Source organism: Meleagris gallopavo, chromosome 14, assembly GCF_905368555.1.
Source record: "Meleagris gallopavo chromosome 14, MGAL_WU_HG_1.1, whole genome shotgun sequence".
Classification (NCBI taxonomy): Eukaryota; Metazoa; Chordata; class Aves; order Galliformes; family Phasianidae; genus Meleagris; species Meleagris gallopavo.
In genome coordinates this window covers 9,636,969-9,653,507 of record NC_139417.1, presented here as the reverse complement: position 1 = coordinate 9,653,507, position 16,539 = coordinate 9,636,969, and the positions used below count along the sequence as shown (strand labels likewise).

At 42.3% G+C, this 16,539-nt stretch overlaps 1 protein-coding gene across 11 annotated transcripts in view; it reads right to left on the bottom strand.

Moving 5' to 3' along the window:
• The window catches only part of CHCHD6 (coiled-coil-helix-coiled-coil-helix domain containing 6), a 132,684-nt gene that overhangs the window by 69,524 nt on the left and 46,621 nt on the right, over positions 1 to 16,539 (bottom strand). For all 11 annotated transcript variants that reach the window (XR_014886394.1, XR_014886396.1, XR_014886397.1 and 8 more), the window contains one exon: positions 8,418 to 8,488. Coding sequence is in view for 4 of the 11 variants with exons in the window: in XM_085235980.1 (XP_085092106.1) it covers positions 8,418 to 8,488 (71 nt within the window). In the remaining 7 variants the exon portion in view is untranslated. The remainder of the gene's footprint in view (positions 1 to 8,417; positions 8,489 to 16,539) is intronic.

Sequence of the window (16,539 nt, the reverse complement as noted above, 5' to 3'; positions counted from 1 at the left end):
ACAAAAGCAACTATTTAAAAATTCAGATTGAGGTGGAATGCAATATTGCAGAGCTTTATATAACACCTCATTTTGGAATGCTCACAGAAGTCAACAACAGCATCTCCATTTCACTGATGAAACTCATGCAAAGAGATTGTGTGACCCATGCAGCACAGGTTCCAGCTCTGTATCTTACTTTTATTCCGACACAGTGCAAACTCTTCTCCCTCCTGCATGGTTTAACCTCACACGTGAGTGGCCATTCCCCATTTAAGCAATAGGCCACCCAAAAAACTTCAGTTTCTATTCATTTGTACAGATGCAGTTTCTACCACATTTAGCAGGCTTTCTTAGCAGCATCCCTACAGTTGTAGGCGCTGGTGGTGAGTTACAGGTTTTGCTTACTGGGGATGGCAACTCCCCACCAAACCTGCAAACCCAATCGCTAATCATCCATATTAGTATTCCATATGGCAGATGGCAAGCAATGTGAAATAATGAGAGATTTCTCCCCACAAGTGGATAATTTCAGTGTACATGGATGTGAATTCTTTACTGATTACGATGGTAGAATACTGAGTTACAAGAAACTGTCAGTTGGGAAGATGAAAGGAAAACTACAGCCTCTCGGCTGCCTTGCCAAGAGATACAGAAGTTTACAGAACTGGATCTCCTGCCCACAAAGCCATGCACCATTTTTGCCAAACTACTAAAAGTTGACTAGCAAAGATGAAGAGCCTAAAGTTAGCAGCAAAATGGTCTCTGGAAGCCAAGCAGGAATGAGTCAGAATCTTGTTGCTGGAAGGAGTTCTCTGAATCAGAAAGGAAGCTGGCTCAGCTCCCACAAGGCAGAAAAGCAATATAGCAAGCAATAACTGAATCTGAAAACAACACACAGCCCAACAAGTGACCCGAATAGGGATTTTCTTTCTTAAGATAAAAAACATCATCTAAAAACTGGTTAAGAACTCAGGTCAGGAAGCGCAGTGCCGACCCTGAGAATATTTGGGTTGTGATAATGTTGTAATGTCAGACTTTGATGGGGAAGCGTCTGCTGAAGGAATGTTGGCCCCATCTTTTCTGGTACACGAAACCCCCTCCTAAAAATACTCTTACATAACTGAGTATCTATTATGCTAATTTCATATAGCCACAAGACGTGAGGGACAGACACATGCAGTAATTCTTTCCTATGTGAGATGATCTTGTAATGATGTCAGACTGCTAAGGAAATGTTCTTTTCAAAAAGAAACCTTGGCCACTCATTTAAACAGCAGTTACTTTCCTTAAATGTCACTCAGCACTGCACTGAGTCCTTTTAGTTACACACCAGACTACACAAAGGGGCACTGGTGATGGACAAAAACACAAACCCAATAGGATGTTCTGCACTGACAGAGGTGTGCAATCTGCTGAAGATGCAGAGATAGAAGAGAACAAAGCTACCAGCACGAAGAGTTCAGGTGGGATCTGAAGTTAAGCATCCACCTTATTAAAAATCCCCTTCTTTGCACATGCTCTGTAATCTTCAAAGCCACAATGCCCCCCCCCAGCACGCTGTGCAATTTGCTGAGTACTGACTCAGCAAGATCCCCATTAGGCAGCTCCTCATCCCCCCCTCCCAGAGAGCAGCAGGAATGGTGCTTTCACAGAGGAAGGAGATGGGGAGGTTGGGATTTTTTGTTTGTTTGTTTTAAAATAAATATTATTTCAACAAGTTCTCCAAAAATTGAAAGAAATCCTTACAAGAATAACTTAGCTAATGCAGGCAACACATGAAACATCTCAGGTGAGTTAATGAGAACGGTGCCTACCTCGAGCTGCTCCACTGCATTGTTAATGGCACTTGCAGTCAGGTTCAGCCCATGGGAACACAACACTGAGATGGTCTCTCTGAAGAAACTCATACTTGCCTTTGGTCTCTCCTATCATCCCTCCAGGAGGAGGCTGACTCAACAGCAAAGACATTTTGCACAAAGCATATAATCCCAAATCAGGAACACAATTACTGTTCAAAATTGCAGCATTGCCCTTGAAATCACTCGTTAGTGAATTAATGACCAGATTGAACGGAGTGTTACCTCAACTTTGCTTTAGGCTCCTAATTAGTAAACAAGTCATTAATTCACTGGTAACAAGTGGTTTCTCAGGCATTATTGCTTCTGACATCTTTAATTCACCGCTCTTTTCAGAAAGCTTCCCCAGACAACCATAGCCTCCATCCTTTACAAAGCAGCCCCATGTCCCAACCTCCAGCACACCATACCGCACACATGCAGGAGGACAGGGGCAGAAAAGCCTGGAGTGAGCTTACTTGGGTCATTAATTAATAATCACGATACCTTTTCCTAATTGAAGCCAAGGAGAGCATGGGAGCACAGGCACAAAAACCTTTTGAACTTCAGTGCGGATATGTCATGAAATACTCAACGAAATACTACAAAACTTGGAGAAATCTTCATTCCACCACCCAGTGGAATCTGTGACTGACAAACCAAGGGCAGTGAACTGCTTCTACCTTCTCTGCATTCTCCAGAATGAAGAGTTTTGAGCTGAAATACTTCATGTACTCTGAGGCACAAACTATGTCTGAGTTTTAACAGCTGCACAAACATCCACGCTTTTGAAAACAATCTGGACTTTGCCTGCCAACAAACCCTGATGTAAGAGTTTTATAATGGCAACATTACTGCAGAATACAAGCGCTTTCCATGTAAAAATCGATAGTAATAGAAACATCCCTAATAGGCTACAGGGAGTTTTTGGCACCTTTTCCTTTGCTATTCAGTTTTTATTTTATAAACTCCCAACTTCTACCTATGTACCTCTGAAGAAACACTCTTACAATTTTGAAACGATATATTAATATTTCACACCGATTTTTCAGCACTAACAGAACTGCAATCTCAGTTCATTGGACTGATTTATTATTCATTCCTCGACATGCATAAAAGGAAAGATGATACTGTGAACAGCAGAACAGCACATCATCTTACTAAGTGGCAAAAGGAAAGCCTTCCTTCAAAGCAGCAGTTTAGTAATCCCCAAGAAGAGGGTTTCAGAAAGAAATACACAACAGTTGGATAACTCGTGCAATCTAATACATTTTTTTAAACTGAAGATCAGTTCAAAAAAGGATAATCTGGCTCAACTGGAACATCTGCACAATTCCATTACACGTATTTGACTTTTGTCACCACAAACCATATTCCTAAAGTAGGACGGGGAGTAACAATGCCTGGAAATCTATGCGCTGGTAGACAGTTGCTTAACAACAGGCCTTCCAAAATTAGTAAAGAAAATGTTTACACGCTAATGTAAATGAGTCAAAATCATTTTCAGTCGTTTCGTGAAGTCCCAAAAGCTTTTCTTCCAGAAATACTCCCACCATATGCAATGGCACAAAGTCAAAACTGACCCACCTACTCTCTTACCTGTTGTTAAAATAACTCTGCAGAAAGTAGTCTCTGCCAGCAATATTCCTACCACCCCCCATAAAAACCAACTTAATGTGAGAAACAGCAAAGCTTTGGCTAATAACCCATCTCCCTCTTTAACGCTCACATGGAGCAGACTGGCCACAGACAGAACAACCACCAACACAAACCGAGCGCTGAGGGAAGAACAGGACCAGGTGGGGCAAACGCTTTTGGGGAAGATGTAATCACTGCAGTCAGCATGCAGAAGCACTGCGCTGAGATAAGGCTGAGGACAAGCTCTAAGCACTAATCGCAGCTTTTTATCCCTGAAAACTCTTAAATCCCTATTGCAAGGGCTCTTAATTTCAAGGCTGAATTAATCATCTATCTAATCTAATGATAGGAGAAATCTCAAAGCAATTTTGTTTGAAAACTGTGATGTCTTTACCCTTCTCCTTAGGCTTCATGACTGTCCACAGAATAACTATTTCAGAGCTCGTGGGCACAGCTCTCTGTTGAAATAGATAGCAGTTTATTAATTTTGATATCTACCATGAAGCCCTGTTGCATCTAAGTATCTTAGAAACTTTCCAGATCTACACAAAGGAAGGAAAAAAAAAAGAACAGGCAGTTCTCCTAGGTACCAGCTATGGCTGTCATTTTAATTGAGGGATCATCAATCTCATGAAATTTTGCACAATTCAATAAAAATGTTCATTTCTGTGAGTACTGAAAGTGAGCCACAAATTCCCCACTGCAGCAGACAGTCCATCTGTGAACTTTCTCCTCCTACCCCAGAGAGTCAGTTTGGTTCTCAACACCACATTCAGCCCAGGAGGATACTCAGTACTTGTCAGTTTCTCTAACGCAATCATCTTAAATACTGATGTCCATTAAGTTTAAAGATCTCAGGGCCATTAAACAGACCTCTTAAATATCAAGTCCCACGGCGTAAATCTCTCTGGCAGTTTCCCCACTGGAAAGCTGCCCTGGATTCAGTGCTGATCTCTATCAGGATAAGATAGTGATGTTCTTTACACGCTCCTGGATAACAGCACAGAGCACACAGTTCTGTGGGCACAACATGCAATGCAGCACAGCTGTCGGTAAGCAGCTTCAGGGAAGGTTCAGCTGTAGGGAGATCTCAGAAGGAAACTCACTTCTGAACAATTTTATCTTTTAACAGCTTCCTAATCCCCTCACCCCGTTCCCGTAGCTCTACCTTTCAGAGCAAACCACATCCCCCACCCTGGTAACTCCCACAACCAAATTTAACAACTACAAAAATAAAAATAAAACCTTCACTAAAGGAATCAAATTTATTATAAAAAAACAACCCCAGCATTCTGAGGATAAATCCAAAGTGCCTGCACTAAGCTATAACCTCTTTACTGATGCTTTTTTTCCTTCCCCTTAACAGATTCACAGACTGTAATAACATTTAATCCTCAGAAGCTAATCTAAATGTAACACTCAAAAGAAGACAAAGACAACGCAACTGAAAAAAAAATTTGGCCACTGCCTTTTGGGAGTGCTGCTTTATCCCTGGAGCGAGCGCATTAATAGAGCTTGGAATGAAATGCCATTTTATTCTCTGTAGCGGGGAGGGGATTAGCAAGTTGTCTTCTCTAAACCCAGTCTGAGTCATGGCTCTATGAGCACTGAGAAAAGGATGTGGAACGAAGCGAAGGGCGAGGAGCACTGGCTTTTTATTTACACGCTGCTTCTTTTGTGGGTGGTTACTGATGTGCAATTTGCTAAACAGGGAAGGAAAAAAGTTCCAGGTCCCCAGAGTAATTCTACTGGTTAACAAAAGAGAAAAATAATAATGCATCAATTATAATAACATCATAAAGACAATATGCCTGTGGCAAGAGTCCAATTCACCACAGCATGTAAGCAACAAGGGCAAGTTGCTTTGGGCTGTGCTCACCGGTTTCTTGGTTGCTAGGATCTTCTTCCTGGGAGAAAGAGCTCGGACAGAGCCCAGAACAAAGAATGAGACACCAAGGTGGGAGGAATGCAGGAGCAGGCTGGGCTCAGGTGAGGAGATGAGAAACAAAGCATGTCACAGTAGCCAGGCCATGCAGGCATCCTGCCCTGCAGTAGGAATCAGGGGCTAATGGCTGTGTCAGTGACTTAATATGAAGCTCTGCACTCAAGCACTTAGTTTCTGTTCCTATACAAATGGAGATGGTTTAACCTGCCTATCTTGCAGGCATGCTGCAAAGCACCACTGGTAGATAGCTTGTGCAGTATTCTTAAATCCTGAAATGCTTGATAATCATTAAGGAGAGAAAATGGTCAAGTGTTCCATGGACTATTTGTGCAGAGCCGTAGATGCTGATAAAAGATTTTGCAAAAGTCAATAAGTGCCAAGAAAATGTTTTTTTTGTTTGTTTCAGGTATTTCTTATCTTCGCTTCAATGCAGACTCTGAAAAAAACAGTGCACTCGCTATGGAAACAGACCCAACTCTAGCCCTCCCTTCATCCATCAGCTCCACCTATACACAGTGGCAGACAGCAACAAATGCTGTGCAGACTGGTCTCACAATGAGCAGGTGCCAGAGGCAGGTCTAAGAGTGAGACAAGGATGGGATAAGGCAGGGATGAGACACTATGGGATGGAGGAGATATATTTTCCTCATTAAAGGAGAAAACGCCACTCCTGATCTGCTTTCAATATAGGAGCTGTTGAAACCCAACACTGCAAGAACGCAGACCTGTGCTTCATTCATAATTTGGCTACATTTCAGTTCATGTAATTTTCCTGGAGTTTGTGTCATCCAAGTTACTAGATCTGCATAAATCAGTCTTACCTAGCTTAGCACTTACTGTGTCTGTACATCTAATTTGAAATTGCAAAACAAGATGAACAAATTATTATTTCCACTGAATTCACAGGACCTTGTAATTTATGACCATAAACAGGCTGCAGAAAGATCTAAATGTGCAAGGCCTAAAAAGAGGATCTCATAACAAGCAAATTTCAAGTCCAACCAAACAAGAACAAATGCTAACATATGAAGGAAGGTCCCCCAACTCCATCCCAGCTATATGGTGACCTCACCTGATGCATGTGCGCTGAGTTTTCTGCATGTTGTACACTGAGGGAACAATCCCAAAAGAGATGGTTGCACACTGCTGTAAGAATCAGACACAGTGCAAACTGATAGGCTAAAGCAACGTTCTTCCCTCACGTTCAATTATCAAATGATCAGTCCTAGACTGTTCTAGCTACGTGCTGTCCTAGGCTCCCACATGTAGCTCAGAGCAATACTGGTTATGGCTTACAACTATGGAACAGAAGTATGACGTTCACTTGCTCCTTCAGTTTTACTAGTGCCACACAGCTTCTCTCTCCTCAAGGCACTCCTCAGTCATGTCGTCTTTTCACAATGAGATTCTAGTAGGGCAGGTGTCCCTCTTGGCTGCCAGGAAGACAGCCCACGGAATCTGTCCCTTATCACAGGGGAAGTTCATATACCGTTCAAACAGAAAAGCATTGTACAGTAAGGCCAGAAGCCAGGGATTGGCAGATGTTAAGGACTCAAAGTGGGAGGAACTCTTCACCCCTTCCCTACCATGAGACCATAACTAAAAAAACTTGTTTGAATTCTGAATGAAAAAAAATCAACTAGTACTTACACTGGTTACAGCCAGCAACCCTTATGAGAAATGCTTCCATTATGAGAGCATCTCATCATTTGTTACCAGTTTTCATCTCCACAAGAATCACAAGAAACCAAATTAAACCTCAGGAATCCAGCTTAAGAATACTATAAAAATAGGTTAAAGTCTGTAATAGGAAGTAAAGAACATAACCCAAGGTCACATCTCTTCCTTTACAAAGTTATAAGATCAGAACATTGTTACATCTATTCCCAACAGCTGATCACACGCCTGAAGAAGCAAATTTAAGAGAAAACTGATCAAAGAGTCTCAGAACTTTATGGATTATTAATTTTTTTAAATTTTATTTTAGAACAGTGCTTAAGAATTCTATTATGGAAATCTGAATGAAAATGAACGTGATGTGTTAGCTGCCTTGTTTTGGCTTCTTTAGCAACTTAGTGCTTCCCTGTCCAAACAAAAATGTGAAATTACAACAGGTTATGCAACGCTTTGGCAGCCAAATTTAATTTTAAATGAAGACAGCACAATATACTGTACACTCCACGAACATATTCATCACTGATATACAATCTATTTACGCAATTAAGTATCATGCAGTCTGGACTGGACCCAACTGGACTACATATGTTGCTACTCCAGTTTGCTGCATGTTGGCCAACTGTTTACCCAACTGAGATCTGAGTGTTGCTTGATTGCTTTGGATTCATTATTAATAAGGAATTATAGAAAATATTTTTTGACAGTTGTTAGTGAATGTAGAACAATAAGCCATATAACACTACTGGCACATACAAATGGAATTTAGATACTAAATATGCTCATGGCAAAAAAAACAATACAAAAGGTTCACTAATTATACCATGGCCAGTTAAGGAGGTTAGAAATATCACTGCACCCATTTTAAGAAAACATTTATGCTAACTACAACTCTATTTGATGGAAATTTACATGGCTACAGTTTCAACTACTTATCTTTTTCTTTTTTGGACAAGGAAAAACTTTATAAGTGACATTTTTCATTCTTGCACACATTAGCCCAATGCTGGAATGTACAGGCTAAGTACTGGGTCAAAGTTGGAGCGGATCAAACACGTTCCATTGCTATTATTTTAAAAACCGTGGTTAATATTCTTCATTTATTTGGATTTTCTAGTCCACATCTTCATTCTTGTTCTTCTCTTGCAAGACCTGAAAACTTCATACTAATTTCTGTCAATCTTAGCGTAGAAGGAAAGGATGCTGGTATGCAGCTCGTCAGCCTCCTAAACATGTGACAAGAGGTAACTTCACACCCTGTTTACGAGATTGTTTAGTGGCTATACACACAGCATCACAAAACACAACTGGAGCTGCAGAAAAGAACAAAAATGGTTTCTCACTTTATCCATTCCTCTGCCTTGGTGGCTGCCTCCTGGTACTGCTCCGACGTCAGCTTGTAGATTTCTGCATTCTGCAACAAAGAACATAATGCTCAGCTCTAAAAATGAAAGGCATCTCAGAACTTATCCCACCAGGGATATATCTAATTCTATGATTAATAACCATTTCCAACAACAAAAAGCATGCTCAGTTGAAAGAACACAAAAGAGAAATGCTTAAAAGTTTATTTGCAAGAAAACTCATCAAGGCTACAACACGTCCAGAGAAGTTATGGATGTCCCATCTCCAAAGGCATCCCAAGCAGGTCAGATAGGGCTCTGGGCAGTTTGACCTAATGGGTGGCAGCCCTGCCCACGGCAGGGGATTGGAACCTGGACGATCGTTAAGGATCCCTCCAACTCAAGCCATTCTATGATTTGTGTCTTCCTTACACACTTCACCTTTGTGAAGGAAAAGAGTGGGCTTTGATTATTGCACATACTCACAAAAACACAGTGTTTCCTACCCCGAGTTATTTTGAGTTAGGCTGTGCTTTGTTCTTTTATATTAATTGCTGTGAAGAATCTGGTAAGTTACTGACGTGCAAAGTATCAAAATTGGCTGCGAGCACAGGAAAATCCATTTTACATTTCAGTGCTTCTCTCATGTTACTTATTCTTTAAAAGAAAATTATGCAACCTGTTTCCCTTTTAACAACGTAGGGAGGCATATCAGGTATCAGCTAAGGCTTTGCCAAACAGAGTCTGTAGTGTCTTGCTGCAGGGCTTAAGAGGTTTGCACTGAATTCTCCTGAGCTTGCACAGAAAGTCTTAGTTCAGAGCTGCTCAGGCACTGAGCACTGAGGATGAACGCCTCCTGTGCTGCACTGAGGCCTCCCAAGCAGAGCAGCAGGAGGGAACCGCCGAGCATCCCAGCAGCTTTGCTGCATGGGCTCGTGTCACTGAACTGCTGATGGGACTGCTGCAGGCAAAGCCTCTGGACTTCATGCTGAAATAGCTGCAATTCCCTCACTCAAAGCTCACCTGTGAGGCCTTTAGTCTGAAAAGGCACACGCAGAAAATATGCAATACTCAAATAAGTGACAAAATGGTACCAAAAGCAAAGACAGCTATTCAGTTAGGGCCAGGTGTAGCTATCTTCTCTCTTCAAATCTGGTCATTCTAAATAGAACACTACTCCTGTCTTTCTTTACTTTCCCATAAAAGCAGCTGTGGTGCTGCACACAGTTAGACTACACATATTTCTCAGTGGTTAGAGAAAGAACAGATGTGACTCAAGTTCTATTAGCAGCTCTGCCACTGGAGCAGTCTTGGGTAAGTCACCATTTTCCATCTGCAAGCCAGGGATAACTGCTACCTGCATCACTGAAATTGTGCGAAGCTTGACTAATTGGAAGGTTTGTAAAGGTTTTCAAAGCCTAGACTTCAAGGTGCTATATTTAAGCATTTATCTCTGATTTTATCTCTGAATTTATGTCACATAATGAAAAAAAAACCCACGGAATAGACTTTTCTTCTCCAAACTTTGACCTAGGAGACAGACTTAAAATGAAAAATCATGGATGAGTAACCACTTCAAAATGCATTTTGCTATCAAAATTGCCATTAATGTTTTCATTTACTTACTTGCTACACACCGGTCAAACTTCTATGCTACTAAACCCATTTTATTCCTTCCTATAATGAAAAAGTTCAGCTTTTAATGGAGCCTTTTCCCTGTCCTGTAAACAGACCTCACGACTTTCAGCTCCCTGCTGTTACTTATTCACACATGAAACCACAAGACCTGTGCTCCATTAATTAAATTTGCCATTAAAAATTAAATAATATGAGTAAGTAGATGTAAGCGTTATCTCCATGGGTTTCATAAATCTCACCGTTTCCCCCAATTACTAACCAAGCAATTTTCATATTTCATACTGTCTGATTTCTCAAAGGGACTGGATTTGAGAGATCAAAATGAGAGAAAGCGGGAAAGTGAGAAAGCAAGCTAGTAAAATTAAACATTTTTCAGGCAATAGGAAGTAGCCCCGTCAGATACTATTAGCTTGCAGCACTCTGCAGTAAAACAGCAGCAGGAGAGGAAAACAGGAACAAATACATTGTACGTGAGACCCAGCATGAAGTTGGCATTTAACCCACCTAAGGAAGGAAAAAAAATAACCAACAGATTCATTTGCTGATTGCACTATCAATTAAAGTGGATGCAGCACAATCTTGCCCAGTTTATTATGGAGAGTTCATCTGCCCAGTACTATAGCCAGCCCCATCTTCGACTAAATCAGCTGCATATATGGACAAAAATAGCTGGGAAAGAAACCAGTATGAAACAGCTCCAGAGCCTGAAGCTGATGAAAAGCAGGCAAGTGAGAACCTGAGCAGAGAAGCAAGATTCTCAGCAAGAGGAAGATTGGCCTCAAAGAAACCACAAGGAATATGGCACAACTCAAAGATCAAAGAGGGGCACAGACATTCAACCTAAAGTCGAAAGCTGCTCTGTTTTACAAGTTAAAAGGATTCAACTGCATGGGATTTAACTGACCCTCTTGCGCTGGATCAGAACTCTTCTCCTTCTTCCTCCTCCTTTCCCTTGAAAAAGCCTATAACCCAACGAAGCAGTATTTCCGATGCTATGAGTCATCATCTTCAAATGCCTCCTCAAGTAAGAAAAACAGTTTTACCATTTAAACCCAAGTTTGTTCAACAAGAGGGCTTGTTAAACAGGTTTTCCATGGCCCCCAGGCCTCTTCCCACCTTGGGAAAACAGCGTTTACTTTGGTAGCAAGGAAGAGCCTTTCAGCACAGGCACAGTCACAGCAGGTTCTGTCATTTGGGAACAAACTTCCCAATATCCTCAATCTATACAACTCCAGATGCAAGATCTCCATCCTCTCAGTGTTTTGCCCCACTGTGCTCTGGCAGTGCACAAAGTTTCAGCGTCTAACAAACTGCACAACTCATTAAGGTTGCAAATGAGGAAGCAAGCCAGGAACCATCCAAAAACTTCCAGAGTCTCCAGCAGAGCCACCCGCCCACCAGGGCTCCTCAGCCAGATCAAGGTGCAATATTTGCACTTAAAAGGAAGGCAGAGCTGCCCATGATCTTAGCAAAGACCTTCAACTTCCTAAAACAACATTCAGTCTTACAGCAGAACATTCAACACAAAATTAGAGGACATCCATGCAGCTTTTAATTTACTCTCACAATATTCGATGCTTGAGATAAAATGGCAGCCCACAAAGAAAAAATTGAACATGAGACCTTGACTATTATTAAATAAAGCTCCTGGCGGTCTTAGTTGCAGAAATAAGCTTAAAAACATGACCAAAAGACACTGTAAGGGCTAAAATAACAAGAGACAAAGAAAGAATGAATGAACCACCTAAAATGTTTCACTTCTCTCAATAAAGCTGAGCCTTAGGGGAGCCAACCTCAGAACATGAGAGATGTCATATGGGGAGAGAGCTCTCCAGAGAGGACGAACAACCAAAACAAAGAAATGTTAGTTTGAAAGATTTTCCCCTGCTATTAAATGATGGTTCGTAGCAAATAATAAAAACACTGAGAAGTTATAAAAATACATAACTAGAGCCTAAAGACCAACAGAACCACTTCCCTTTACCCTGCTGCTTTGCTGCAACAGCTTAGCTGCTATATCCTTGCCCCCTACTCTTCCCTAGACGCCTTTGGACTAAAAATTCCCTTTCCAAAGTAAACTGGATTTAAAACTTGAAGCTGTATTTTCCCAGTGTTCCTCCACCACTACATCTCACTACACTGCCCAGGTCCTTTCCACAGCATAAAGCAAAGAAATCAAGAAAACAACATAGCAAAAGGAGTTCTCAGGGCTATTTCAGGAGGGAAAGTAATTGAAGCACAAAGAGAAAACCTTGCCAGCTCATTCTCACACTGACATTAAACCACATTCCTTAAACTTCAGTAAAACATGCGGTAACATGTAAGACAGAAAACTTAAGTATCGTGAGCATGAGGAACTAGAAATGAATTAGACTACAGGCACAATTTTTGGCAAACCTCAAGCAGCAGCAAAAAAGTGAGCCTGGGATACAGATTTCTCCATCAGTTCAGATTGGGTCAATAGATGAGAAGGTGTTGGGATTAAAAAAATAGAAAAATCACCAGAGCTATCTTCAGATATTTTGACACCTGAAAGCACAGGAGCTTGTCAGCGGTCACAGTGCTTAAAGATACAAAGAGGATTAACAGCTGTTGAAATGCTGCCAGCCTAGATGAATGCTAGCGATACCTCTGATGAAACGGAGCAGGCCAGCAGAGGCCTTGACAAATGCTGCAGACAACAGCCAGGGATTAGATGGCACAATCTGCCTCGCACCTGACAGACACATCGCTTCCATCCCCCTCCTGATGTCGGCTCTCGCCAGCTTCCAAGCAGACCTCCAAGCACAAAATGTAGTCACGCTGGGAGGAGCGTGAGAGCCACAGCCTCATTGCGGGAGAGAAGAAGGAAAGGAAAGCAGAGGTTACTGCTCCTGGATCCAATGACGTTCAAATTCCTCCTTCTGACCGCTTCTGAAGTACAAATAAGACCAACTCCCGGATAAACTAGCACACAACTGCCGCCCGGCCACGTGCTTGGGGACAGGGAATGCGGTGCTCTGGGCATGGCACAGCCAGGGGAACAGCAGAAAGCTACAGAAAATCCTCAGTCAGTGCCAGCTTTGGAAGTCTGCTCACATTACTGCCTTAGGGAAGATGCATTCAGGGTCTCAGACTTCCCCAAGTTGCTGGTTCACACACACTATAAATCAGTTGGTTCTCATCTCTCTGAAGTCTCATGCAAATGGCTCCTAACAGATCTGAAAAATTACTGCACCTACAGGTACCCCTCCCACAGGAACTGAGGCAGATGAGCCAAACTCATCATCTTTTTGCTTCATGACCCTTTGGATCTGTTGCAATCAACCTACACCATCAATCACTGCTTTCAACCTTGGCCCAGAACTGGGAGCTCAGGAATTCCAGGACACGTTGCAAGAAACAATCTCTGCATTTTACTAAAAGACAGCACTTGCGCTTGATAGGAATGAGAAAATGCAAGTTCACATATGCAGAGGCCAATTAACAACAAAGAGAAAATTGCATATAAAGCGTATCATGAGAGCACAGAAGCCAAGGGTTAAACCGCTTTTATGTGAATTCAAATGTTTTCTCTCAAAAGGTAACAGAGGAGAGATGCAAGCAGCTACAAACAGCTTACTGATAAGGAGAAATTTTTTTTTTTTTTTTCAGTCAAAGCCAACTTCTAAACACAGCTCTGTTGTTTGCTGTTCATGTGTGGGTTCATCCACTCCTCCTGCTGAGAACAATAATGAAACAAGAGCATTGAGTTTGTGTCTTTCTATTCTTTCCTTTGGCAATGGCCTGTGAGATCATAAATTTTGGATTAAGATTCAGAGAAGCCAGAAAAAGAGCAATGTCCACAGTAACAGCACAGGAAGGTTGAACTAGTTCTCGGCAGAATTACATTCCTGTTTGAACAGCTCTTCTCGTGACTGTAACATTATCTTGGGCTGAAAGCAAAATATTAATTCTGTAGCATATCTAGAGAGCTTCTCAGAGATAAGATCCCACAAAATACCAGTCCTCACCAATCCCTGAGGTGGTAGGTTTGGGGAGAAGGACCACAGCTGGGTTTATCCTGCGGATAACAAGCACAAAAAGGTGAAGCTGGCCCTACACCAGACCATGAATCAAACAGGTCTCCTCACTGAGGTGCGTCACCAAGCTAAGAATGGGTTTGCAGTCTCAGACCAAGACTGCACACCACAGTCAGACTGTCTCTACAAAGGTACCCTAGAAAGAGTCCAGTTAGAACACACAGCCTATGGAAAAAAATATGATAGCTTCTCTGAAGAGTGCAAAATGGGTGAGAGGGTCTCACCGGAAACAAGCAGAAAAGCCTCACACCTCACTTCAAATCAGAAAGACAGCCAACAACATTAAGAAACCATTACTACAGAGGTGATTAAAAGGGGAAGGAGTGGAAAAGAAACAAAACCACCAGAAAGAATTAAACACTGCTTTTATAGGAGATTGCTTTAAAGCACACTGTTCTAAAGGACTGCAAATATAGCATTATTAATTCTTTAAACACAGACTCCAGAAGGTAAAAAGCACCTTCAAAGAGAAAGGCCATGAAATGCCAGCAGGCAACTCAGGCTTTCCAACAAGGACAGCAACAGCAATGTGAAAGGCCCAGAATCATGCTATAGCTGCAGCAGGAGAACCCTGCTCCTCTCTCTCTCCTAGCTGCAAGTCTAATATAGGAGCTAGGAGTCCTAGGTGAGGGATTCACAGTAAGTGCTCAAATCAATTATACCTGACAAGTGCAGGTAAACAGGCTTCCCAGGCATTGATTACACATCAAGGGTTTTCAGCATCTGCAGCAGAGAACTCCGAAGCCTGTTTGGGCTGCAGCACACAGTGCCCACAGCCCCATAGGCCCTGCTGTGGCTGCACCTGCAGCTCCTACCTGCAGGCCAGTCACAGGGCCAGGAGCAAGAGACTGATACTAGGGTGCTGCCCCTGCCAGCCAGGCCTTGGACAAGAGACTGAGAAGTACGTGGAGAATCAATGTCAGTGCAAGCAGAGGAGAGGGGAAAAAGTGAGTTATCAAAGCATCCAAAGCACTGCAGTGAAAGTTTCACTCAGAAGCTGACCAGCACTTCAAAATTTAAAAAAAGTGGCAAATTGGCAGCTGTCAAGAACTTGTCATACATAAAAAAAGATGGTAAGTACGTTTCCCCATCAGACCCATCACAGGAGCTTATTTCAGGAAGAAATGAGAAGGATATTACAGCTAAGTTAGACGCCATCATACCAAAGCTAGGATTTGACAACCTCCATCAGAACTCCCACCGCCTCGGACAGGAACACGACAGCTCCAGCTCCCTGCTGAGAATAGCCCTCAACACATTCATCAGCTGCAGGCAACCGACCCACTGAACAGCTCCTATCCCATTTCTAAATCACATCCACACTCCCATTCCTTTCCACAACAGGTAACTAAGGGAAGCAATGCACTGGCATCCCAGAGCAGGAGGGACCCAAGGCAGAGGAATGCATGAGGGGACTGGAGAATACTGAAGAAAATGCACAACATCCATTGGTAAACAGCACTGCAAGGAAGAGAGTCATTAAAGTAAGAAACAAACAAACAAACAAACAGCCAGAAGCACACCAAAGCCTGCGAGCTCCACCCCCTTCCAGGGTCTTTCCTCTACCCTCAACTGCAAATTATTCTCCATGTGCAGCTTCCAGTAAATCAAGCTTTGCTAAATAACCCCGACATGTGCAGGGCTGAGAACCAGCCAGCAAGTAATGATGAGATGTCCCTGAAATGATTAAGGAAAACGCAGGCATCTCTCAGGTTACCAGGAAGCCTGTTGTACTCTCCCCTTAGTGCATATGCAATGCTGCAAGCACTGTGCCGAAAACCTCCGATATTCAAAGGCTCATTTGGTTGACAAGGAGCCTGTGGATCCGTGGACAGATTGTCACACAAACTGTCAGGTTTTTAGAGAGACTATCAGACCTCTCTTTGCCTACGTTATGGAGCACATCAAAGACACAGAAGATGAACCAGACGCAGACTGCACAGATCTGACAGAATGGTGGGTGTACATATTCAGAATACCGTACTGCTGGAGGGGGGAGACTTAATGTGAATAATCAGGGGCTGAAAGTTCCAGAAATGTGACAGTTTTTGGCAGCAATTCTCAGCCTTGCATTTATTTATTGAAGAAAGAGAAGCTGCCATACTAGAGGCAAACTTGGGAAAGGAAGAAAAATTATATCAGCAGCAATTTATTTTGCCACCATACTTTTTCTTTATGATTATTACTCCCAGAGCGTTTTCTGAAGATATTTGTATTTTCAGTCAGGTTTCTCTCCCTACGCTTGCAGCTTCTCTTCCCATTTTATCCTGTGGTAGAGGCTGGTTTAATGATTACGGCCAGAAAGACCGCTAGGACTTTACAGGTCGCTGTACATGGTTAATGACACAGACAAATCCATACTTTCAGAAGTGCCCGCTGGCTTGCAGCTCTGTCTGGAGATGCTCAGGAGCTCATAATTCAAA